Raw genomic sequence first — 26,169 nt, 5'->3', positions numbered from 1 at the left:
ACAATATGACCATGGAAAATGACTTCAGACAATGCTGGCTCCTTTGCCCAAGAAACAGAAATGAGCATCTCTAAAACAACTGGAGAGGGGAAACTTTTACCTTTACTTAATTGCTTTAATTCTTCCTATATAAAGAATTATACCCACCTACGTTTTTATCATATGCCACACTTAAAATATATATCTAATAATATATATCTAAAAAGTAGGAGGATATGCAAGAGTTTTGCAAATACAATATTAAACATTAACGATCTAATTTGCAAGTGGATTATTGGCTGGAAGAATATGATGCAACAGTAATAAATGTGAGGATGCGAAGTGGGTGCTAAAAAGAGTTAATTTTATATCTCAGCCTTGTTTTTCTTAATTTTGTAACTATTTTCTTTCATTCTAAAAGCTACTGGTAAGTTGAGAAACTGCTCTTTAGCATTAGTCACTGAAAGATTATAGACAGCTGGTCTAGTGTATATAATGATAAAATGAGGACCCAAATTTTTGGGGACAATATGCCGATGCTGTAAATGGTTTAAGAGAAGGCTGTGAAGCACTGTGAAGCAGTATATAAGTCTAAATGCTATTGCTATTGCTATTAAGATACCAGGCTAGAAACTGAGGGACCAGGAGTTCGAGCCCAACGTTAGGCACAAAGCCATCTGGATGACTTTGGACCAGTCACTGTCTCTCAGCCCTAAGAACATGGCAATGGCAAACCACATTCAAAAACCCTTGTCAAAGGAGCTGTACTGACTTGGCTAGCAGTCGCCAGATGTGAAGGATGACTTGGCATCCTTCCTTGGCATCAAGACAACCACTGCTACAAAAGCACTTAGCCAGATCACATAAGGATACAGCAAATCCATTCATGCAACAAACTGTTTGGTATTAATCTTGGCTAGGTTTTTATGGTTAAGTTTGCCGTTGGTATCTAGCTCATTTGGTTACCTTTGACTGAATATATTGCCCTAGAGCCACGGTGGCGTAGTGATTAGAATACAGAACTGCAGGCTAACTCTGCCCACAATCTGGAGTTCGATCCTGATAGGCTCAACATTGACTCAGCCTTCCAGTCTTGCGAGGTCGGTAAAATGAGCATCCAGATTGTTATGGGCAATATGCTGACATTGTATGCTACTCAGAAAGTATTGTAAAGCACTATGAAGCAATATATAAGTCTACGTCCTATTGTGATATTGCTAATAAGTGCTATTGCTGTATTGCTATTATCCAAACCCAGAAATGTTTAATCCAATAACCAGCTAAAAACATGTTGAGTGATGTTAGCCAAGCATAGGGAAATTTTTTAACTTCTGATCTCACATGAGCACATCTTACATCCTGAGGAATATTAAATGATTGTAAATAGGCAGGCTCGGGGGCGCCTGTTTAAATTCAGATGCTTTATTTAAATCAACAAAGCAAGATGACCATTAAGGAAATAGCAAAAGCCAGGTGTTCTTTCCTCAAATGAACTTTTATTAAATCCCTGGTGCTTCAATACTTCTATTTAAATTCCCAACACATGCAGTTTAGAAAAGGGTCATATCGAGGAAATGTGAGCATAGGTAGAGTGCAGCTAACCGTGAAAGTTAACAAGAGATGTGTATTATTTTCAGCGTCCCCTTGTGTAAGGCAAAGAAATTCCCAGATGTATCCAATGCCAGCTCAGACAAAGAAAAGGTGTGAATTGCAGTGGCAGACAATTACTGCTACCACTGTAGCTAACACTGTGTTTAGCGATTTGTATTTGTTATCTAGGTAACAAGTGATTTTTCCATCACAGTGGACTTCTCCTTTCTAATAAAGGAACGAATGCATCATCACCTCCTGTTAAAAATGTGTTGCTATAAATTGGGCTGTGCAGGCTTCATCTTCAAGATTTGCCTATACAGGTAGTCCTCGACTTACAACAGTGACTGTTTAGTGACCATTCAACAGCATTGGGGAAAAACCCTGACTTATGACTATTTTTTATATTTATGATTGTTACCGTATCCTCACAGTCAGGTGTTCAAGTTGGAAGTTACAACGGCACAGAAAAAAAGGGACTTATGACCTTTTTTCACACTTACGACTGTTGCAGCATCCCCATGCAGTCGCTATAATTTTATATGTATTTCGCTAAAACCTATGATTGCAAATAGTAGTAGCAGTAGTAGTGTTAACCAAAACCATGGTTTATTCAGTCAGCCACATTGTTTGCACAATGGTTTGCACAACACAGTGAATTGTAAACTAATGAGCTGGGCTGGATTTGGACGGATGCTACAGTAGGCTATGATGCATTTGACTGGTTTATAATTGAGTGCCTAGTGTTGTATAAACACAGTCTTATTTGAATAAGAAAAGCAAGATTTTTTTCAAAGTGATACTACAGCTGACACCATTATTAACCAAAATTATTCACACTGTTTCTACATTCGACACACTATTTGCAATAGAATCATGGTCAATAGGTGGTCAACTTGTATCTGAAAGCAGTGCAATCGATTTGTAGATGAGAGCTAGTATGATTTACAATGATTATTTGTGCAAAATAATTTTCCAGATCTAAGAAATTAGATCTCAAAGGAAAAGATCCCGGTCTTGCTTTCAACAGCGCTATTTTCTACACATAGATGATATCTTTTAAAAAAAATACATAAGACTTGCATCATTTATCTGAAATAGTGCAAATCAGACAAAAAGCATAACTTCCAGTCAAGCCATAATATTTTGTCCATTCAATAAACCCTGCCACCGTCTTCCTAAATCATGATAGCAACAGCTAAGGGGCAGCATTGAGCGATCCTAGCTAATTTTGAAAACCAAAATAGGATTCATTGGACCAAGTAGGTTCTCAGATAAAAAGGCACGGCAGCCTGGGTAAATAATAACAACAAAACAATAACAACAATATACTTTATTCATTAAGCATGAAACTCAGTTGACTTAAGTTTCATGTTTAAATAATAAACTAATAATAATACTAATAATACTAATACTAATAATACTAATAATACTGATAATACTGATAATACTGATAATCATCATCATCATCCTACGAAACATAAAACTGGGATACCAAATCGCAAGCCAACATGGCAAGATAAACCATCTACTATAGGTGACTTAAAAATGTGTGCGAAAAGCCCCACTGAACTTAAATCAATACTCAACACAGTTCAACTGTTCAGCAGTGACATCAAAATGAAACTTTGGGCTTGAAAAATGTGCTATATTATCCCTGCGGCGAGGAAAAATGGAAAAAAAACAGAAGGAATAGAACTGGGAAATGGAAATATAGTGAAAGCATTAGCAAAGGATGATGTTTACAATTACCTAGGCATATTGGAAGCAGATAACATCTTGAATGGAAAAGTCAAAGAGTCAATGCAAAAGGAATACATCAGGAGGGTCCCCAAAATATTAAAATCAAAGCTGAATGCTGGAAACATAATTAAAGTCATTAATACATGGGCAGTCCCAGTGATACGCTACTCAGCTGGAATCATCAACTGGACTCTGGCTGAACTGGAAAACGTGGACCAGAAAACACGCAAACTTTTGAATATGTAGCACGCTTTACACCACGAAGTGACATCGACAGGTTGTACCTGCCAAGAAAAATAAGGAGCAGGGGGCTATTGCAAATCCCTCAAACTGTAGAAGAAGAAAAACAAAGTTTGAATGATTATGTGAACCAAAGTACAGAAAAATTGCTGCAGGCTGTGAAAACGGAGAACAGCATAAAAACAACAGAAACAAAGGCGGAATATAAGGAGAAACAGCTGGATGACAAATTAAATAGATGGAAAACCAAAGCTTTGCATGGACAGCATTTGAAAAACATTGAAGGGAAATGTGATGACAACTTGACATGGACATGGCTTAAGATGGGAACTATCAGGAAAGAAATAGAAGGTTTAATACTGGCTGCTCAAGAACAAGCACTACAAACTAATGCCATGAAAGCGAAGATTCAAAAATCCACTGACAACCCAACTGTCGACTTTGCAATAACAAAGTCGAAACTGTTTCCCATTTAATATGTGAATGCAGCAAAACTGCACAAACTGATTACAAAGCTAGACATGACCAAGTTGCTAAATTAATCCACTGGTCATTATGTAAAAATATGATTTACCTGTATCCAGAAAGTCACGGGAACATAAAGTGGAAAAAAGTAATCGAAAATGAAAGGTGAAGATCTTGTGGGACTTTGGAATACAAACGGATCGTCATTTGGAGCACAACACGCCAGATATCACGGTTGTAGAGGGCAAAGTGTACAGTTTATTGATATCGCTGTTCCTGGAGATGCCAGAGTCGAAGAAAAAGAATTAGAAAAAATAATGAAATATTGCGACCTGGCCATCGAAACTACATGGCTATGGATGAAGCATGTAACAGTGATACCCATTGTCATCGGAGCACTTGGCACCAAGAATTTTACAAGATACATCAACAAATTGCAGCTTCCCGCAATAACACCAGCGGAACTGCAAAAAACTGCACTACTCGGAACATCTTATATTTTAAGAAGGTACTTGGTTCATACCTAGGACACTGGCAGCAAACCGTATCATCCATTAACACCAGTCACTGGTATTTGTAATGCATTTTTGAATGTTCAGTTGGCTGAGTTTCATGCCAACTTCATCATGTTTAATGAATAAATAATAATAATTGAAGTTGAGCAACTGTGGAAAAAGAAATCGTGTGTTGTCCCGATTGTAATTGGAGCCCTTGGAGCAATACCTAAAGGTCTACCTCGCTATTTGGAAATTCTAAATTTATCAGACTTTAACATTCTGATTCTACAAAAAACCACCCTACTTGGAACAACTTATATTCTCCAACGTTACCTTAATAGTTCCTAAGTCCTTGGTTAGGACTCGAGCTGTTGAGCTACCAACCAGCCCCAAAGGCTGTGAATCTCACCAAAGATTAACCACATAATAATAACAACAATAACAACAATAATACACTTTATTCATTAAACATGAAACTCAGTTGACTGAGTTTCACATTTAATGAATAAAATAAATTAATAATAATAACAACAACAACTTATGACAATGAATCATGCTTTGCACCCTAAAAGTGATGTTGACCGATTGTATCTACCAAGAGCAGAGGGTGGTCGAGGACTCCTACAAGTAAAGCAGACTGTGGAAGAAGAAAGACACAGCTTGAATGATTACATCCAGAAAAGTGAAGAACCAATGATTAAGGAAGTAAATAAAGGACGTCTTTTGAAGACAACAAGTTAAAAGCTGAATATAAAAAAGAAGTAATTGAGAAGCGAGCTGAAAATTGGAAAAGCAAAGCTATGCATGGCCAATACTTGAAAAGTATTGAAGGCAAAGCTGACCAAAAACTAACTTGGAACTGGTTAAGATCAGGAGTACTGGGGGGGGAAACAAAACCAGAAGACTTTATTTTGGCAGCTCAAGAACAAGCCGTAGCCACAAACTTAATGAAGGCAAAAATTCAACATATTACCTCCAACAGGAAATGTCGCCTCTGTAATGAGAAAGATTAGACAGTCAACCACTTTGTCAGTGGCCAAATTTCACAAACTGACTATCTACAACACCATGACTGCGTTGCTAAGATTATTCACTGGAAATTTTGCCCAAAGTTTGGAGTACAGCAAAAACGACTAGGACCATCAGGTTGAGAAGGTTTTAGAGAATGAGAAAGGCAAGATCTTGTGGGACTTCAGAATTCAGACTGACAGGCACTTGGCCTACAACACACCTGTCATAACAATAGTTGAAAAGAAAAAAGTATGAAAAAAGTATACCTGGTGATGCATGATTTGAAGATAAACAGCAAGAAAAAAAATCACAAAATACAGGGACTTGCAAATTGAGGTTGAGTGACTGTGGAAAAAGAAATCATGTGTTGTCCCAATTGTAATTGGAGCCCTTGGAGCAATACCTAAAGGGCTACCTCGCTATTTGAAAATTCTAAATTTACCTGACTTGAACATTCTGACTCTACAAAAAGCCACCCTACTTGAGACAGCTTATATCCTCCGACATTACCTTAACAGTTCCTAGGTCCTTGGTTAGGACTCGAGCTGTTGAGCTACCAACCAGCCCCAAAGGCTGTGAATCTAACCAAAGATCATCATCATCATCAAACAATAACAACAATAATATACTTTATTCATTAAACATGAAACTCAGTTGACTGAGTTTCATGTTTAATGAATAAAGTAAACAACAACAACAATAGCAAAGACAACGGCCACATTTGATTGTCATATATCTCATCCAAGTTACACCTAGGTGTGGTAGGAGAGCCGTATTAGTGCAACTGGAAAAGGGGTTTACCGGATCCTTCCCGATTGTTGTTGCTTCTTCTGTGTTTGGGATCTCTCGGGCGCCGGTAGGATTGCTCAAGTGGTTGCCCTTACTAACCTGTAAGCGTCCACCAGACTCTCTCCTTCCAAAGTCGGGCGGCTACATTTCTCCCTGCTGCAAAGAGGAATGAAACCGCACGAAGTGGAAACTCACCTGTCCTTAAGCCGAGTTCAATCGGGAGGCAAGACAAGGCGCTTACAAAAAGAACAGGCGGGGAACAAATAGGGCATCTCCCCGCGCCATCTGTTGCGCGCAGCTAACTCAGACCTGGATTAAGGGATGATGGGGGAACGACGGGACCTTACGTAGTTCCAGGCAGCCGCTCGGAGAAAAGCCAAAGGCGCTCTGCAGGAGCTCAGAGGCATCCGCCTCTCCCCGCACCCGTAGCGTAGCCCCGGTCTCCCAAACAAATCACCGCCGCCTCTCCTCCCTCTCTTGCAACCAAAGGAAGCCGCTTGCCTTATCTCGACAGGGCGCCACCCCAGGGCGGCGGTGGGAGAGGCTCCGCCTGGTAGTACTGGCTCGGCGAAAGGGCGGGGGAGAGGGGAAGCGAGCGAAGGCTCCGTCCCGCCGTAGTGTGGGAAAGCAGACAGGCCCCTTTTCGTCTGCCCGCGCCGGCATTCATTGATTCGCTTTACGGCGGGAGGAGCCGTCCTGGAGCTATGGCTATAACAGTCTGTGGAGATTCTCAGTCATCCAGGTCATGGTTGTCCTAAAGGTGCTTTTTCAGGAGGCAACTGGACTTTCTTGTTTTTGAAGCTTCTTGGATGAGAAGCGAAACGTGTTCGGAAGAAAAAAAAAAACAAGGAAATCCATTTGCCTCCTGAAAAAGCACCTTTGGGACAACCATGACCTGGATGACTAAGGATCTCTGCAGATTTTTAGCTATACAATTTGGGATGAACACCCTTTGAATGGTGTGGGCAGTAGGGATGGGTTTCCAGAGGAAAAATTGCAGACTACATGAACTAGAAGCACTGCTCGTGTGACCCTGAGGACAGAGATAAACCTCCAAGTCCTCCAAGTGCTTTCCTCTAAAAGGATGCAAATGACCAGCTGTCTGCAAGGAATATAAATCCTTCCAGACTATCCAGTCAGAGCTGAAGAAGCTTCTTGGATGAGAAGCGAAATGCCTTCAAAGAAAAAAAGAGAAAAGTCCAGTTGCCTCCTGAAAAAGACCTTTTGTTTCTCATCCAAGAAGCTTCTTCGGCTATATAGGGTTGTGGGAAGTTATCATCCAGCCCTTTCCCAGAAAAATGAAATATCCTAGGAAATATTGAAAAGGCAGAATATTTCTCTGGATGTGAAAAGAAGCATGTTTTAAAAGACAGAATAGTTGCCTGTAGCTTCTTGCCCACCCCCACTTTGTCAATAGGCCCATTAAGACTAGCCAGGCTAGCCCACTTTACATAATAAAGACTTCAGCAGCAGCTACAGAAAGGCATGATTGGCCTTTTACTCAACTCTCCACATGGCATCTGAGAACTCATCTATGGATTCAAAACAGCCTAGAGAGTAGCCCCCTGCATGGCACCATGGGAGTCTGACAACCACCCAGAATACATTTCTTACACAGGAACAGGAAACAGAGAGGTGGGACTAAACAGGGTATAAAAAGCCTAGCAAGCCCCTTCCTCAGCCTTTGTCTTCTTCTCCATCAACATTGAAACATGTGATCTCCTTTTCTGTTCAGGGCTCAAGCCACATGGCCCTGTCCAACAATAAACCATCTTTCCAAGCAGCCTCCATGTCTCCAGTGTCTTTTTCCCCACTTGGAGCTGAACCCAAAAGGACATTTCTTTCAACAGGGTTATCTGACTTTATTGAACCACATGATTTTACTTAACCATACCCATATAACTGATGATATGGCTATACAGGGACGCAGTGGCTCCGTGGCAAAGACACTGTCGATTAGAAAGTTTGGCGGTTTGAATCCCTAGCGCTGCATAACGGAGTGAGCTCCCGTTACTTGTCCCAGCTTCAGCCAACCTAGCAGTTCGAAAGCACGTTTAAAAAAAATGCAAGCAGAAAAATAGGAGCCACCTTTGTAGGAAGGTAACAGCGTCCATTGCCCCTTCGGTGTTTAGTCATGCCAGCCACATGAACACGGCCATGTCTTCGGACAGCACTGGCTCTTCGCCTTTGAAACAGAGATGAGCACCGCCCCCTAGAGTCGGGAACAACTAGCACATATGTGCAAGGGGAACCTTTACCTTTACCTTAGTTCCAGGAGTTCCAATAGAAGTGAGTCTCATAGTGCAGGGTTGAACTGGAGTCCTTGGTGCTTTGCTTGCAGAAGTCTTGTGACTCAACTGGGTAACATTAGAGCAGTGTTTCTCAACCTTGGCAACTTGAATGCTGGCTGGGGAATTCTGGGAGTTGAAGTCCAGACATCTTCAAGTTGCCAAGGTTGAGAAACACTGCATTAGAGCCTAACTCGGGTTATGAAACGTCTGAAAGCAAAACACCCAATTCCCAGAGCACCAAGGACTCACAATGTAACCAGGAGTTGCTGTTTGATATGAAGCCACCTGCTTAGTAGTAACCCTGTGCTGCTGAGTCCAGTTGCAGTAATCCATGGATTGCCTCATTTTTTTAAAAGGAAGCAGCTTTCTCGATCTTGGCGTGCTCTCTAACCTACCATCTTCCCTCCAGAAATCACCTGAAGTGGCCCTCCTGGCTCCTTCCCATGGGCCTGTCTGTCAGCAGGGGGCAACCCAAACTAAACTAGGCCAAATGTGGTTACTCCTTGGAGGAGAGACCACTAGGAAGGCGAAATAAATGAAACCCAGTCAAAAACAGTGGTAAAACCACTCTGTTAGAGAGAAGTTTCCTGAAGATGGGCTCCAGCATGAGTTCAAAAGCTCTGAAAGCCAAATCTGGCCTTAGGTTCTGCCTCAGTTTACCTTCCCAATAAGCAACTGAGTCGGATGATCATTTAAAAACAGGTTTTTAGGGTACCCTGATAAAGCGGGATGTCATTGTGGAAAGGTATCACCCAGTCCTCTCCCAGAAAAATGAAATATCCTAGGAAATATTGAAAAGGCAGAATATTATATTTCCCTGGATGTGAAAAGGAGAAATGTTTTAAAGAGAAACTTCCTGCAGCTTCCTGCCTCCCCCACATTTTGTCAATGGGCCATTAAGAAGGCCAAGCTAGTCCCTTTACATAATAAAGAGTTCTCCACTTCAGCTCCAGTGGGATGGGATTAAGGCATGATAATATTGGCCCTTTACCCAACTCACCACATGGCATCTGAGAACTCAACCAAACCTGGATTCAAAACGCAACCTAGAGAGTTGCCCCATGGGAGTCTGACAACCAATCAGAATACAAGCTCACGATCAAAGGCCAGAGAGGGCATAAAACCAGGGACTCAGCATCTCAGTCCTTCCTTCTCTCTTCTCCACCAACATTGAAGCATGTGATCACCTTTTCTGTTCAGGGCTCAAGCCATGTGGTCCTGTCCACCAATAAACCATCTTTCCAAGCAGCCTCCATGTCTCCAGTCTCTTTTCCCCCACTTAGAGCTGAACCCAGAAGGCATTTCTTTCAACATCTCAATAAAAAAGGAGAGAAAGAACTTCAAGATCCATGTTTCATTCCTTTTTATAGTTAACAGCACAAAGAAAATGTGAGAGGAAATAAAATGTGAGAGGAAAGTTTATAGGTCAGGATAAAAGTAACCTCCCCTTTGCATAGGAAAATCACTTATATGTAGTCAATGATGTTACTTATTTGCATGTTCATTAAAAGGAGGTTGAAGATCAGAAGGGATATAACTTGTAAGGAAAAAGGCTATTTGGAGTTCACAAAAGAAATAAACCAGACCAATTTGTACTAACAACTTTTTTCTTATCTGGAGCTCCAGCCTGTTTATCTGCTTAGGAATGTTAAAAGCCAATAAACGTGAATATTTTAAAGGAGATAAAATAAATAATATTAAAATGCAAAGTAACTATGTGAGTTAAAGGTAAAAGTTCCCCTTGCACATATATGCTAGTCGTTCCTGACTCTAGGGGGGGGGGCGCTCATCTCCGTTTCTAAGCCGAAGAGCCAGCGCTGTCCGAAGACGTCTCCCTGGTCATATGGCTGGCATGACTAAACAGCGAAAGTGCACGGAATGCTGTTACCTTCCCACCAAAGTGGTTCCTATTTTTCTACTTGCATTTTTTACATGCTTTCGAACTGCTAGGTTGGCAGAAGCTGGGGCAAGTAACGGGAGCTCAGTCTCTTAACACGGCACTAGGGATTCGAACCGCCAAACTGCCGATCTTCTGATCAACAAGCTCAGCATCGTAGCCACTGAGCCACAGTTTCCCCTATGTAACTAACTACGTTAGTAGTTACATAAAAAATCCATGCCATGTGCCCCTCAGCTTGGAAAACTAAACCTCTGGCCCCAGTGACCAACCCAGATCCTGCAACATTATCCTGGGACACATATAATGACCTTCATCAGTGGTAAATCCCTTCATTATTCACAGATCTGCTTGTACAGACTCTAACAGGAGAGCTGGTTTCAAGGGAGACCATACAGTTATTAGTTCTGAGTTGTTGGAAACAGAGTAGGAACAACTTGGGAATGATAAATAAATAGGCCCAGAATTCCATACGGTTAGGTTTTGGGTAGCCTGGGTGAGCGGTTTATTTATTTTGACTAGTTGTTTATTATATCTTCTTTTTCTGTCAGGAATGAGGGAGAGGTTTATGGCTTTTTACCTCACATGGAAATATAATTGTTTGGTTTGGTTATTCTTTGCTCAACTGAAATGGGTGTTGGTAGGAGGATGAGGCTTCGTTCTGTGCTCCAGCTTAGAGGAGAAAATGTGTTGGCCACATCTGGCCTTCCCTCGTTCACAATCTCTTAAATAAGAAAGAGATTTGATCTCTTTCTTATTTGATCCCCCTGTGTTTATCTACCACATTATTTCTTTTGATTTTTTTAAAAGGAATTTGCAGAGTTCGTTGCCAACTCGGTTCACCCACATAACACCTATCCTCCGCGAGCTGCGCTGGCTACCTGTTGATCTCCGGGTGCGCTTCAAGGTGCTACTTGTCACTCATAAAGCCCTTCATGGTAGTGGGTCTGCGTACTTGAGAGACCGCCTTCTGCCAATTACCTCCCTGCGACCAATTAGATCTCATAGATTAGGCCTCCTCCGAGTTCCATCTGCCAGTCAGTGCCGGCTGGCAACTACAAGGAGGAGAGCCTTTTCAGTAGTAGCTCCGACCCTTTGGAACGATCTCCCCGTGGAGATTCGTACCCTCACCACCGTCCAGGCCTTCCGCACAGCCCTTAAGACCTGGCTAGCCCGTCAGGCCTGGGGACAAAGATAACTGCCCCCACCCGAATGATGAATGAATGTTGCTTATTATTTTACTTTATGTTTTGTATGTGTTATTGTTTGTATATCCCTTCCCCTCATTTTATGTAAGCCGCCCTGAGTCCCCTCAGGGAAAAGGGCGGCCTATAAGTGTTAATAAAACCAAACCAAACCAAACCAAGAGGAAATCTCACTGAACTGTTGACCAAAACTGACGTTATACTCTGAGTCAAACTTCTCTGGGGAATGCCATCTTTATGGAAATCAGTTTTTGCGATTCATGTAAAACAGAGATAGGAGAATGGAATAGCTATGAAATGCAATCGATCCAGGCATAATTATTTCCTCAACTGTCACTTTGTTTCACCAGTACACGCCTTCTAAATGCTGCAGGGCCATACCCTGAAACCGTGGTAAGAATATGCTTTTCTTGGCTTGTAGCCACTTCTTCTTTCTTCACCTCAGTGCAAAACTTCCTCTGTGCTGACTTTATGCAGCCGGTAACCTGGTCAGATCGCAAACAATCCCATACTACAATGTGGAAGTGACAGACTCTTCAGTTGCTAAAACAGCACTGTGGTTTGAGGCAGGGTTTTAGACTTTCGAAACCTCAGGCTGATAAGATTAGCGAGATATAAATATGTATCAAACAATAGAAATGTTCAATAGTAGAAATAGAAGCTCTTCTGAACAGCTAATTGTGATCTAGAATAAACCTATGTTCCAGTTTTTGTTGCTACAGAACAGGCATGATGATGATTATTATTTAATTACATTACCCAATAGTCAATTCTCTGAATAAGATGCACCAAGGCCTCCTGGTGATTCTTAAGCATCACCTGTCTAAAAGTCTCTCTACATCTTCAGTCATCCAGGTCATGGTTGTCCCAAAGGTGCTTTTTCAGGAGGCAACTAGACTTTATTTTTTCTTTGAAGACGTTTTGCTTCTCATCCAAGAAGCTTCTTCAACTCTGACAGATTAGGCCTCCTCCGAGTTCCATCTGCCGGTCAATGTCGACTGGCAACCACGCGGAGGAGAGCCTTCTTGGTGGCAGCTCCGACCCTATGGAACGATCTCCCCGTGGAGATTCGTACCCTCACCACCCTCCAGACCTTCCACATAGCCCTTAAAACCTGGCTGTCCCATCAGGCCTGGGGTTAAAGACCGCAACCCACCCGAATTGTATGAATGTTGTGCTTTTTAATGATGTACTGTCTTATGTGTTTAATCTGTTTGTCCTCCCTTCCTTCCGAATTGTGAGCCGCCCTGAGTCCCCCCAGGGAAAAGGGCGGCATATAAATAAACTACTCATACTCATACTCATTCATACTGACAGGACAGTGGGGAATGGAAGCATTTATATCCCTTGCAGACGGCTGGTCATTGGCATCCTTTTTGACGATTGTTGAAGCACTTGGATATTTATCTGTGTCCTCAGGGTCACCTGGGTAGTGCTAATGGTTCTTATGGTCTGCATTTTTTTTCTGGAAATCTGTTCGTACTCGCCCACGATTCAAGGAGTGTTCATCCCAAATTGCATAGCTGAAGGTCTTTACCATCCAGTCAGAGCTGAAGAAGCTTTTTGGATGAGAAGCAAAATGCCTTCAAAGAAAAAACAAGGAAGTCCAGTTGCCTCCTGAAAAAGCACCTTTGGGACATAGCAATAGCAGTAGCAGTTAGACTTATATACTGCTTCATAGGGCTTTCAGCCCTCTCTAAGCGGTTTACAGAGTCAGCATATTGCCCCCAACAACAATCCGGGTCCTCATTTTACCCACCTCGGAAGGATGGAAGGCTGAGTCAACCCTGAGCCGGTGAGATTTGAACAGCCGAACTGCAGTCAGCTGAAGTAGCCTGCAGTGTTGCATTTAACCACTGCGCCACCTCGGCTCATCACCTGTCTACAGTAGTTCCTTGCACAAGGGATCCCCACAGAATGAAGTGTAAAAGGTGATCACATAATCCCGAGTCACAACTGCAAGCATCATAAATATGAACCAGTTGCCAAGCATCTGAATTTTGATACATGACCATGGGGATGCTTCAATGATCATAAGTATGAAAAATGACTTTATTTCAGTGCCGTTGTAAGTTTGAACAGTTACAAAATGATCTGTTTTAAGTTGAAGGATATCTCTACTCTATTTTGGTTGCCATAAATCAACTCTGATCTCTGGAAATTCCTCTGAACCAGTGGTGTGTTCCAGATCCCAGTGCAACTGGTACAGTGCAACAGGCCATGAAATCCCATGATGGCCCTATTAAGACACCTTCTGCATGAACAATGAAGTCCTGGGGTTCTTCAGTACCACATTGATACATGCTGGGAGGCTACTGGGAAGCAGTGTGAATGTTGCATAACTGTATCCCCAATTTGTTGACCTCATCCTGGTTAAGAGATTTGTACTCTATCCAGTTTGAACCATTATCTGGAGAGCAATATGGTGTTCCTATGGACCACAGTGACTTCTGTGACCTGGGTTGATGCTTCAGGTTGATGTAAGGCCAACCTGGACTACTGCACCCAGTTTTGATTACCACACTATAAAAAAAGATGTTGAGACTCTAGAAAGAGTGCAGAGAATAGCCGTAAAGATGATTATGGCAATGGAAACTAAAATATGAAGAACGGTTGCAGGAACTGGGCATGGCTAGTCTAGTGAAGAAAAGGACCAAGGGCAACATGATAGCAATGTTCTAATATTTGAAGGGCTGTAACCGAGAAGAGAGGGTCACCCTATTTTTCAAAGCACCCAAAGGCCAGACAAGGAACAATGAATGGAAACTGATCAAGGAGAGATTCAATCTAGAAATAAGGAGAAATTTTCTGACAGTGAGAACAATCAACCAATGGAACAGAAGTTGCCTTTGGAAGTTGTGGGTGCTTCGTCGCTGGAGGCTTTCAAGAAGAGATTGGACAGCCACTTATCAGAAATGGTGTAGGGTCTCCTGCTTGAGCCAAGGTTGGACTAAGTGATCTATATACGGTCTCTTCCAACTCTGTCTTTCTGTTATTGATTGAGAAACCAAGTCAGAAGAGCACAGTTGAGTCATCTCTAAATTACCCAACTCACTCAGATTTCCAGAGTTCCTCTTGGCACCAATTCATCAACCCAACCGTCCCCCATCCCAAACTTACAGAGTGTGAATGGAAGGAAGGAATTTAGCTATCTTCTGTCCTGCTGTTTCTCAGGTCGACTGGCGACTACGCGGAGGAGAGCCTTCTCAGTTGCAGCTCCGACGCTATGGAACAATCTCCCCGTGGAGATCCACACCCTCACCACCGTCCAGGCCTTCCGCACAGCCCTCAAGATCTGGCTATCCCGTCAGGCCTGGGGATAAGACTTTACTCTCGCCCCTCCCGAATGCTGAGTGAATGTTGTGTTTTTACCGCTAATTATTTTTACTCACATTTTCTTTTTGTGTTTTGTCCTGCACTCCCCTCCCCTATTATTGTAAGCCGCCCTGAGTCCCCTCAGGGAAAAGGCGGCCTATAAATGTTTAATAAAAGTAAAGTAAAAGTAAAAAAGGTCTCTTCATTTTCTGCAACAATATGACCATGGAAAATGACTTCAGACAATGCTGGCTCCTTTGCCCAAGAAACAGAAATGAGCATCTCTAAAACAACTGGAGAGGGGAAACTTTTACCTTTACTTAATTGCTTTGATTCTTCCTATATAAAGAATTATACCCACCTATGTTTTTATCATATGCCACACTTAAAATATATATCTAATAATATATATCTAAAAAGTAGGAGGATATGCAAGAGTTTTGCAAATACAGTACCAGAAAAATATTAAACATTAACGATCTAATTTGCCTTTGGAAGTTGTGGGTGCTTCGTCGCTGGAGGCTTTCAAGAAGAGATTGGACAGCCACTTATCAGAAATGGTGTAGGGTCTCCTGCTTGAGCCAAGGTTGGACTAAGTGATCTATATACGGTCTCTTCCAACTCTGTCTTTCTGTTATTGATTGAGAAACCAAGTCAGAAGAGCACAGTTGAGTCATCTCTAAATTACCCAACTCACTCAGATTTCCAGAGTTCCTCTTGGCACCAATTCATCAACCCAACCGTCCCCCATCCCAAACTTACAGAGTGTGAATGGAAGGAAGGAATTTAGCTATCTTCTGTCCTGCTGTTTCTCAGGTCTCTTCACAACAAGGTTGGGAACCAATTCTTGGGAAAGCTCCAGTTATCATGTGGGTCATTTTTTTGGTGGTGGGGGGCTGTGTAACATATTTTATGAGAAAGAAATGAAAATCTCAAAGATGATGGCATTTACATACATCATTGTAGCTGTCCGAAGCATCCACATGGTGCACCCAAAAAACCCACAATGGTGTTATAGAAGTTTGTACTGCAGACACTACTGCTGCTTTAAGTGGTTCCCTTGGAGGGTCACCCTTTGAAGGAGTTACTGCTCACACCGGTCTTCTTGAAATATACAGGTAGTCCCCGACTTACAAAAGTTCATTTAGTGACCGTTTGAAGCTGCAACAGCACTGCAAAAAGTGACTTATGAACGTTTTTCACATTTACGACCGTTGCAGCATCTTCATGCTCATATGATCAAAATTCAGACACTTGGCAACTGACTCATATCACATGAATGACCTCCTTTTGCAACCTTGTGACAAGCAAAATCAATCCGAAAACCAGATTCACGTAACAACGGGGGCAGGAAAGATCGTGAAAATGGAGCAAAACTCGCTTAACAAATGTTTCACTGCGCAACAGAAAAGCTGGGCTCTATTGGGGGTCATAAATAGAGGCCTACCTGTACCTTGTGCTGAAGAGAGACTGGAGAGCCAGACGCAGCAAATGCCACAGAAGAACCTCAGTGGAATCAGGGAAACTGGCAGTGGCTGAAAGCTGTCTTGCCTCATTCTTCTTCCAGGTCAGTTCAGCAGATGTTAAATATGTATTGTATTCCCTTTGAAATCCTCAACCAAATGTTACTGGTTTTAAATCCATATCTTGCTTTACCATTGCTTCTAACCATGACACCACTAACTCTTGAATAGCTACTTGGTCTGTCCTAAGTACTGAACCTAATTCATATATTCCTGTTTTTTGAACGGAGGAATAAATTTCAGAAGAAGAAATCTGTATCGCTCTGTGAATCTACCTATGACATTCATTCTTGATCTAACTTCTTAGATGAAAAACTATATTTTTCCTGTTTGTTGGGGGACATCCTTCCTGAAAAGACCGTACATTGTTGGGTGAAAACAGAGGTCCCTTCTGTTACCTGTAGTGTAGTCCTCAGGTTACAACCACAATTGAGTCCAATATTGTTTTATTTCTTCTGCAGTTAGTATTATTTAGCAGGATGAAGAGGCAACAGAGTATGACCGCTAGGACAGTCATCTTTTTTATGTAGGTAGCTGTTTTATTGCTTTGTGTGCTTGTTTCATCCTTAATATAGTAGTGCAAGCAATTAAAGTCTTCCTTTCTGTATCTCTTTGTGCAGGCCATTGATTGGAGCAAGGTGGTCAGTGGGTGACTTCAACACACAAAAGGGCAGTAATCTTCCTTTTCTATTATTTTGTATGCTGGTTTCATCCTAATGCAGTTCAAAGAGTTCATTTCTGTGTCTCTTCTTTGTGCAGGCCATTCACTGGAGTCAGTGATATTGAAGACTGACAAGACAGTCATCTTCCTTCTGTAAGTAGCTCTTTTATTGTTTTGTGTACTTATTTTAATCTTATTTAAGTAGTAAGTACACAAAATAATAAATTTCCTTTTTTATATCTTTTTGTAGCTCACCCATTGGGGCAAAGAATTCAGTGGCATCATCTTGACCACTCCCACCCGGTCACATGACTGCCAAGCCACTCCTATCCGGTCACATGACTGCCAAACCACTCCCACCCAGTCACATGGCCAGCAAGCCATTCCCACCCGGTTGCATGGCTGGCAAGCCACTCTCACAAAGCAGGTCACACCTACAGAAGAGGTTCCAAAAAATGTTGAAACCCACCACTGGGCCCCTCCCATAGGAAACAAAAGAGGAACAAATGGGGAGTGGGTCTTTGCAGGAAACAATTTGTTCATTCAGTCGTTTCAAGAGTGGGAAGTTCTGTTTGTGACTTAAGAGACACTGTGCCAAGTTTGTCTTGTCCTGCATTTGGAAACTAGAATAAGTGGTGTCAAGCTGGCCACTCCCACCCAGTCAATCACACCCAGTGAGTGCCGTCAAGCTGGCCATGCCCACACAGTTGGCCACACTCACGGTTGGCCACACCTGCTCCCCCTCCAAAGACCACAGCCCTGATGTGGCCCTCAATGAATTGAATTGAGTTTGGCACCCTTGCTATATATTATGTAAATGTGGCTCAAATAGCTAGTTTAAGACTCAGTGTATTGTATTGCAGGAAGTCTTTGACTTATAATGGCGATTGGGATTGGATTTTCCATCATTAAGCAATGCAATTGTAAAACAAGATAGCATCCTTTACCCCTGCAATTCCAGTTGCTGTCATCACCGAATCGTTAGGTGAGGCAACTTCTGCCAGCTTTCAACATTCAATACATCATAGTTAACCCTATAATCACCTATCCTAGTATCTTAATCTAATTCTACTATTATGAAGACCAATGGCTAAGGTGCATCTGTGAGGGAACGACTTGGATGCATTCAGAGATATTTGTTGTAGAAGAAACGTGTAAATCCTGAAATGCAATTCCATGCATACTTAAGTTGGGACTAAGTTCCACCAAACAAGGTCAGTCCTCTTGTCTGAATAAACATTGATCCTCTTCTATTCTAAACAGGACAAATCCTAGTTTTCTAACCCTGCGTTTCTCCTCAAGGAAAGCTAAACATTATCTTCAAGCACTGCGTTTTTTAACCATTAACCATTATCCTGAGGTACTGTGCCTCAAACTACAGATAAAGATAAAGTAGCAGCCAGTTCAAAAAGCTTCTATAGTCTCCTAAAAGTTGAATGAGTAGGCCTCCACACAGTTTATACTGATCTTCTTGGATCTATCTAGATAAATTACTGGAACAACTTTCTCAGAGCTAGATCAAGCCTAAGCTTAAATAGCTGCAGAAGAGGCTTTTTCACAACTGAAGGACAACTAGAAGTTGAACTGTGGAAGTTTTCCTCACTGCCATGTAGCCTAAGGGGTGGAGGAGTAAAAATTTATGATGCTTTATAAGCCATGATCGAAAGCTTAGCGTACTGAGTGAGCTCAAGCCACTCTACAATCATGATATACTAGACTAACATAGTTGAGACCTGGATGGAACATTAAGTTGTGTAAATGCTCTGTATGTTTTTTAACCTAGCTAGAGTAACAGTCACAGTTTCCTTGCCTTTTGATATGAGAGTCCAGCATTAAAAGAATGATATAGAAATTGGAAATGAATAATTAGTTCTTAATAGCGTCAAGAGGATTGGGGGGGGGAGGTGAGTGTATTTCCAGTTCATTGTAATTTGGTGATACCAAAATGTCAATCTGTAATGGATTTATTTCAGTTTCCCCATGTTTATAGAGGTTCTACTTTAGGCACATCATAAAGACAATATCGTTTGCGTTATTGATTTATTAATCAAAACATGCGTTCTGCTCTGAAAGAGCCTCTGCCTTCCCTCAGCCTGTTGAGTACCATCTCGTTTGAAGAGAGCAATTTTTAGCACTGCACTAAGAGTTGTTCAATCTTGTATTTCCATGTGGTTTTCTTGGTGAAATCACATGAGTGGTTTACCATTGCCCCCTCCGTGCAGTATTAACTGATGCCTTTGTGGTTGTTACTGAAGTCATCATCTGGCGTCTTCCAATGTCGCTACTGCGCAATGTAGGGCCCTGCTTACTTTACCTGGGCAGCTGGGATAATCTACTTGCTCTAACACATTCTTGGTATACATTGTTGGTGTGAAAGTCACTCTCTCTTTCCCAGCACAGTGAACTAGCCCAGTAGGGGATGGGAATATTGCAAGATGCTTGCATGGTGATGAGTGGTGGGCTTCAAAAATTTTGGCAAAGGGTTCTCTACCCGGTTGCTGGGTGGGAGTTGCCATGGTGGGCATGGCCTAGTCGACCTCCTGCACCACAGTGAGGGGTGGGTGTTTCTGCCCTCCCCGGGCTCCGGAGGCTTTCCTTGAGCCTCCGGGAGGGCAAAAACGGCCTCCCCAGGCTCTGGAGGCCCTCTGGAGGCCCTCTGGAGGCCGGAAACAAACTTTCCAAACTTCCAGTAGGCCCATTTTTTGCCCTCCCCGAGTCTCCGTGCATGCCCTGCACTTACCTGCATACAAAATGGGCCATGTGGGGACTCCCAGGAGGGGAGGAGTAGGCGGGACCAGCCAGGAGTAGGATTTGGGGGTTCTCCAAACTGCACAGAATCTTAGCTAGAAGTTCTCCTGAACTCCTGTGAACCCCCAGCAGCCCACCCCTGATAGTGATACAGAATACAGGTAGTCCTTGAGTTACGACCACAATTGAGCCCAACATTTATGTTGCTAAGCGAAACATTTGTTAAATGAGTTTTGCTCATTTTACGACTTTTCTTCCCACTTTTGTCAAGTGAATCCCTGCAGCTGATAAGTTAATAACATGGTTGGTAAGTGAATTTGGCTTCCCCATGGACTTCGCTTGTCAGAAGATCACACAAGGGAATCACATAATCCAGGGACACTGCAACCCTCATAAATATAAGTCAGTTGCCAAGCACTTGAATATTGACCACGTGACCATGGGGATGCTGCCAACGGCTGTAAGTGGGAAAAAGAGTCATAAGTCTCTTTTTTCACTGCTGTTCTAACTTTGAACTGTCACTAAATGAACTGTTGTAAGTCGAGGACTACCTGTAATTCCGTCTGCAACAGTGGTGGGTTCCGGATCCCGATGCAACCAGTACAGTGCAACAGGGCTGGGCGTCCACCACATGCATGCGGGCAGCACGTGCGCAGCACGCGCATGCTTACTTACCACCCGCAACGCTCTGCGACGCTCCAGCTGCTTGTTATCATAGCTTACCTAAAGTATAGCACTGAAAATGCTAAGACGGTTATACCTGATCAACACAAGGTCTTGGTCTTAAACCTACTATTACCTAAACCCTCTAATTATACATGCAAGCCTCACCACAACAGTGAAATAACCCACCACAATTAACACAGGAGTTGGTATCAGGCATCCGCCCATAACACCAAGCAACACAAGCCACACCCCCACGGACCAGCAGCAGTAGCTAATATTAGGCCATAAGCACCAAAGCTTGACCTAATATTAGGCCATAAGCAACAAAGCTTGACTCCGACAGCGAGGGGCCCTATGAGTAGGCTCTGGAGGATGTGGAGGACCCTGGACAGGGTTCCGACTCCGAGCAGGGCACAGAGAGACTGGTTGGCCACCAGGTGGCGCCTGAGCCTTGGACCAGTGGGGAGGAGACAAGGGAGAGTGATCCAGAAGCCAGCAGTGAGTTGTTCCTGGATGCACACCATCGAAGAGCTACTCGGTGTCAAGAACAATTACACAATTACAGGAGGTAATTGCGCTCAGCTGGTGGTCATTAGGCTCCTCTCCAGAGTATAAAAGCTACTTGTGCACATGGCCCTCTTTGTAGAAGTTACCGCAGAATTGAATGTCGGAGGACATTACTGCAGGATTGAATGTCGGAGGACATTACTGTAGGATTGAATGACAGAGGACATCACTGTGAGCTTGGCAGGCTAAATTGCTGCCAAGCCTTATCTGTGTTTATTGCTGCCTGAGTTTGTCTGAGTTGCTGCCAAAGTCCTTATTTGTTTGGTATGCTTGGCTTTCAGCCACCGAGGTTTTGGTCTTGCTATTAAGCTTGTCTCGGCATTGGTTACTGGACGGAGGAGGAAGTCAGAACACCTTACTATGCCTAACCTAACACACAATAAAATCACCAATTGTTCGCCAAATAACTAGAAGTAAAAACATAAAATTTAAAAGGCTTGACGCTACTTCACATCATCCTAGAGGAGCCTGTCTAATAACCAATACCCCACAATTAACCCCCCCCCTAGCCCAACAGTCTATATACCGCCATCGCCAGCTTACCTTGTGAAAGAAACAAAGTGAGCGCAAAAGCCACCACTAGTACAATAGGTCAAGGTGTAACTAGTGAGGGAGGAAAAGATGGGCTACATTTTCTAACACAGAAAACACGAATAGACTATGAAAATAGAAACCGAAGGCGGATTTAGCAGTACATTAAGGACAAAATGCTTAACCAAAATAAATGCAATGAAGTGCGTACACACCACCCATGATCCCTGTCAAAATTAATAAAAACTTCATAAACACATTAAACCCGCGCAGAAGCCCCAATCGGCTCAAATACAGATAAGGAGGGCGAGCGGGCGGGTGGGCCCTCTGTAGCACCATACCGGAACGGTACCCGGTGCTCCCAGCAGGCACCAGTACGCCCATCCTGGGGTGTACCGGTTGTATCCCACCACCTGTCTGCAATTATATTGGGCCGAACAGAAATAAGTGTAAACAGCAAATTTCTTCAGCTTTAAAGGGCGCATCTAAAACAACCTCAATTTTACTTTCTTAGTCTGCGTTTTCGAGGAAAATGTTTTTAATGGCATTTGTACCCAACTAGGCCGTTTGATGAGCAACTGAGTGCACTGAATTTCTGATATATAAATAGCTCTGGGTTTCTGTGCTGTAATCACCACATGCAAAAATTCCACATTAAGCTCACAATAATCGCTTGCAAGAAAATAATGTTTTTATAAAGAAGAAAATCATCATTAAAGCAGACAACTCTTATGGAAGATGGCTGTGTTTCAAAACTATATGTTTATAATAAAATATAGCAGTTTGGGCAATATTAGGCCCAGTATAGACCACTTTGCCTCTGAGAATGCTAGCTACAGTTTTCTAGTGAAACATCAGGAAATGTGTTGTCTAGACCACAAGCATTAAATCCTGAAGCCAGACACTGCCCAACAGACACGAGCAATGGACTACATTAGTATAATACAGATAGTACCTAACTTACAACAGTTCATTTAGTGATTGCTCAAAGTTACAATGGCACTGAAAAATGACCATTTTTCAAATTAATGAATGTTGCAACATCCCCATGGTCACATGATCAAATTCCAATGCTTGGCAACTAACTCATATCTGTGACGGTTGCAATGGCTTTAGGTCAACTTTTTTGACCTGGCAAGCAAAGTCAATGGGGAAGCCAGATTCACTTAACAACCATATTATTTAACTTAACAACTGCAGTGATTCACTTAATAACTGCAGCAAGAAAAGTCGTAAAATAGGGCAAAGCTCACTTAACAAATGTCTCACTTAGCAGCAGAAATGTTGGGCTCAGTTATGTTTGTAGGTTGAGGAGTACTTGTATAGCAGTTTATTTGAGGCTATAGCAGATTATCTGAGGCCGACTTTATAAAAGGCAAGTAACAGCTGCAACACTGTGTTTGTGTGTGTACATACACATACAGTATATATTGTAGATGATGTATCTTTTTGGGTGCCTATACACATTCTCTATTATGTAATATGTATGTACACATATGGCATATATACATAGGATTAAATAGTATATTTTGGATGTTCAGAAGTAGTAAATAAATAGACAGAGAAATTGTATCTCATTGAGGCCTTTGAAGCGAGGAGAGGCCAGGGAAGGTGCCCCTTGACCTGAGTGACATCAAGTTGGTTACGCCCACCCAGTCCCATGACCAACCAGTCCCATGACCATGAAGCCATTCCCGCTATCACATGACCAACAAGCCTCACCCACCAAATAAGCCATACCCACAGAACCGGTAGTAAAAAAAATTGAAACCCACCCCTGAACACGATGTAAAAATAAATCCAAAATGCATAAAAACATACCTTTTAATTTGCACTGACATTTTTTCCTCCTTTTACATAGAGTGAATCCACCACGTTCCTTTTTGTCGGCTTGTCTGGTGGTCATATTGGCTAGCAGCTAAAATTATGAAGAATACAATTTTACAAAAGTCTGCTCAGAAATTCCTCTGAATTGGTATGGGGTTTACCCCAGAAAAGTGGATATAAGATAACAGCCTGAATCTATCATCTCCTAGCTTTCTTATTTCTTTCTACAGGCTATGTGCTTTTAACTTCTAGCAACTGCCTGGCCTAGATTCTGCAGTTTAATCTTGGCAGGGTTTTTCAGAAGCAGTTTGCCATTGCCTTCTTCCTAGGGCTGAGACAGAGTGACTGGCCCAAGATCACTCAGCTGGCTTTGTGCCTAACAAGGCAAGGCTAGAATTCGCTGCCTCCTGTTTTCTCAGTCTAATGCCTTCATCACCACACAAAACTTGTTCTCTGTTTAAGATTGATGGATGGGATAATAAGGCGTTTGGCGGTAACAAACCAGATGGTTCATGCGCTTTTTTCTTGAAAAAACTTGCTATCGTCCTAGCTGAACCTTTGTGTAGAATTTCCGAAGTATTGTTTCCAACTATTCTCTGCCTGTTCTATGGTCATCGGCTCTAGTTATACCAATTTTTAAAAAGGATGACCCTAGTTTAGCTGAAAATTATAGACCGATCTCTTTGTGTTGTGTTATGTGCAAAGTTATGGAATCAATTATAAACCAATCTATTGTTCACCACTTAGAGACAAACGACATGCTATCCGACAGTTTGGCTTCAGGAAAAACCTGTCCTGTAATCTACAACCTTTGCACTGTCAAAACATCTGCACTACATGTCTTGATCAAGGCAAAGCTGTAGATGCAATTTCCATAGATTTTTGTAAGGGTTTTGATACAGTAGTACATGATAAACAGCCGTTTCTGATCCTTTGCACAAATGGATTGCTGCTTTCCTGTATAATAATGTACACTGCAGAAAGTGAAAATAGGGAACTCGCTATCTAAATCTGCACCAGTTAACAGTGGTGTTCCACAACTATCTTACGTCCCACATTTTCTTGCGCTATATCAACGATTTATGTGAGCAACTTAAAAGCAATTGTGTCCTTTTTGCCGATGACATAAAATTATTCAATACTACAGATGATTTTGTTGTTTTCAAAATGATCTCAACTATGTATCTGAATGGTCTTCTATTCTATTTGGCAACTTCAAATTTCGATCAATAAATGCTCTGTCTTACATATTGGAAAAGGTAATCACAATTTCAAGTATAAGCTAGATGGCATTGAAGTAGATGATGACCCTCACTTTCTCAAGGACCTACCGTGTTTCCTCGAAAACAAGTTAGGGCTTGGCCTTATTTTCGGGGAGATCTTATTATTTTTGAGGTGCAGAAGGCAGCGAGTGTGGTCACCTCATGGCTGCGGCTGCTGCATTGCAATATTTTTGGGGAGGGCTTATTTTAGGGGGAGGGCTTATTTTAGTGCATGTGTTCAAAAGCCCAATTGGGCTTATTATAAGGGGAGGTCTTATTTTGGGAAAAACAGGGTAGGTGTACTTATCTCTGATGAGCTATGCTCCAAAGTTCACTAATAAAAGTGTTGCTAAAACAGCGTTAAGAGTTGTAAATTTAATTTTGCACAGTTTTTTTTCTGGAAACATTGTATTGCTAGTTAGAGCTTATAAAACATATGCTAGACCAAGAGTTTTGTTCAACTGTTTAAAATCACCACCATATATCTGACATCAGTACAATTGAGCAAGTTCAGAACTATATCTCAAGAAAACGCTTGCACTCTTCTATGCATAATAGAATTCCCTATGCTACCAGCTCGAAATTCTCAGTTTGGATAACTTAGAAGAACTGTATCACTTGCTGTTAGACTTGGGTATTGCATACAAAAGTATACATAGTAATGTTTTACCTGTAAATAACTTTTTTGTTTTAATCACAATAATCCACACGCTAACAAACACTTTAAACTTAATGTAAATCGTTCTAAAATTGACTGTAAAAAATATAATTTCTCTAATAGAGTTGTCAAAGTCTGAAATGTCCTACCTGATTCAGTTGTTTCAGCTACAAATTTTCACAGTTTCAGTCACGAATTGATTTCCGTGGACCTCACATCATACTTAAGTGATTAGTAGAGGGGGCGGGCATAAGTGCACTAAGATCCCTGCCTATCATCGCTGTCACTGTCACTTTTATTCTTTTATTCTTGTTCTTGTTTTTGTTTGACAAACTCAAACAAACAAATGAATAAACTCAAGAGAAGTTTGTGTAATGCATGTTGTGTGGGCAAAGCACAACTACAACCTCCTTTGCATTACCTACAAAGGATCTATAGAAAGGGAGAATTTTTTATTTAGTTATTTTTCAGTAACGCTTTTCAAACATCCAACTTTATAGGTAACCTATAAAGTTGGATGTTTGAAAAGCCTTACTGAAAAATAACTAAATGTGCACAATAACTAAATATTGCACAACAGAGCAATAACCAAGTAGAAAGAAAGATAAATAAAATTAACAGCAAAAGAACAATAAAAGTAGGCCGAACAGGTTATATTTAAATAAAAATGTAAACTATATTTTTTTAAAGTTATTTTTATGTCC

At 41.8% G+C, this 26,169-nt stretch overlaps 1 protein-coding gene across 3 annotated transcripts in view; it reads right to left on the bottom strand.

Moving 5' to 3' along the window:
- GPR160 (G protein-coupled receptor 160) overlaps positions 1 to 25,900 on the bottom strand; it is a 36,243-nt gene extending 10,343 nt beyond the window's left edge. The window contains exons 1-2 of one of the 3 annotated variants that reach the window (XM_032225288.1): positions 25,615 to 25,900; positions 23,540 to 23,636 (exon numbers count right to left, since the gene is read on the bottom strand). In XM_032225288.1, the coding sequence (XP_032081179.1) occupies positions 23,540 to 23,624 (85 nt within the window). In that variant the 5' untranslated portion in view covers positions 23,625 to 23,636; positions 25,615 to 25,900. Of the gene's footprint in view, positions 1 to 6,509; positions 6,814 to 23,539; positions 23,637 to 24,876; positions 24,954 to 25,614 lie in introns of those variants that run through there. The other 2 variants (XM_032225289.1, XM_032225290.1) reach the window with 2 other exon arrangements.
- Between the last annotated feature and the right edge of the window lie 269 nt (positions 25,901 to 26,169).

The sequence above is a fragment of the Thamnophis elegans genome, chromosome 10 (assembly GCF_009769535.1).
Source record: "Thamnophis elegans isolate rThaEle1 chromosome 10, rThaEle1.pri, whole genome shotgun sequence".
NCBI classification, from domain to species: Eukaryota; Metazoa; Chordata; class Lepidosauria; order Squamata; family Colubridae; genus Thamnophis; species Thamnophis elegans.
This window is presented reverse-complemented; position numbering and strand designations above follow the sequence as displayed.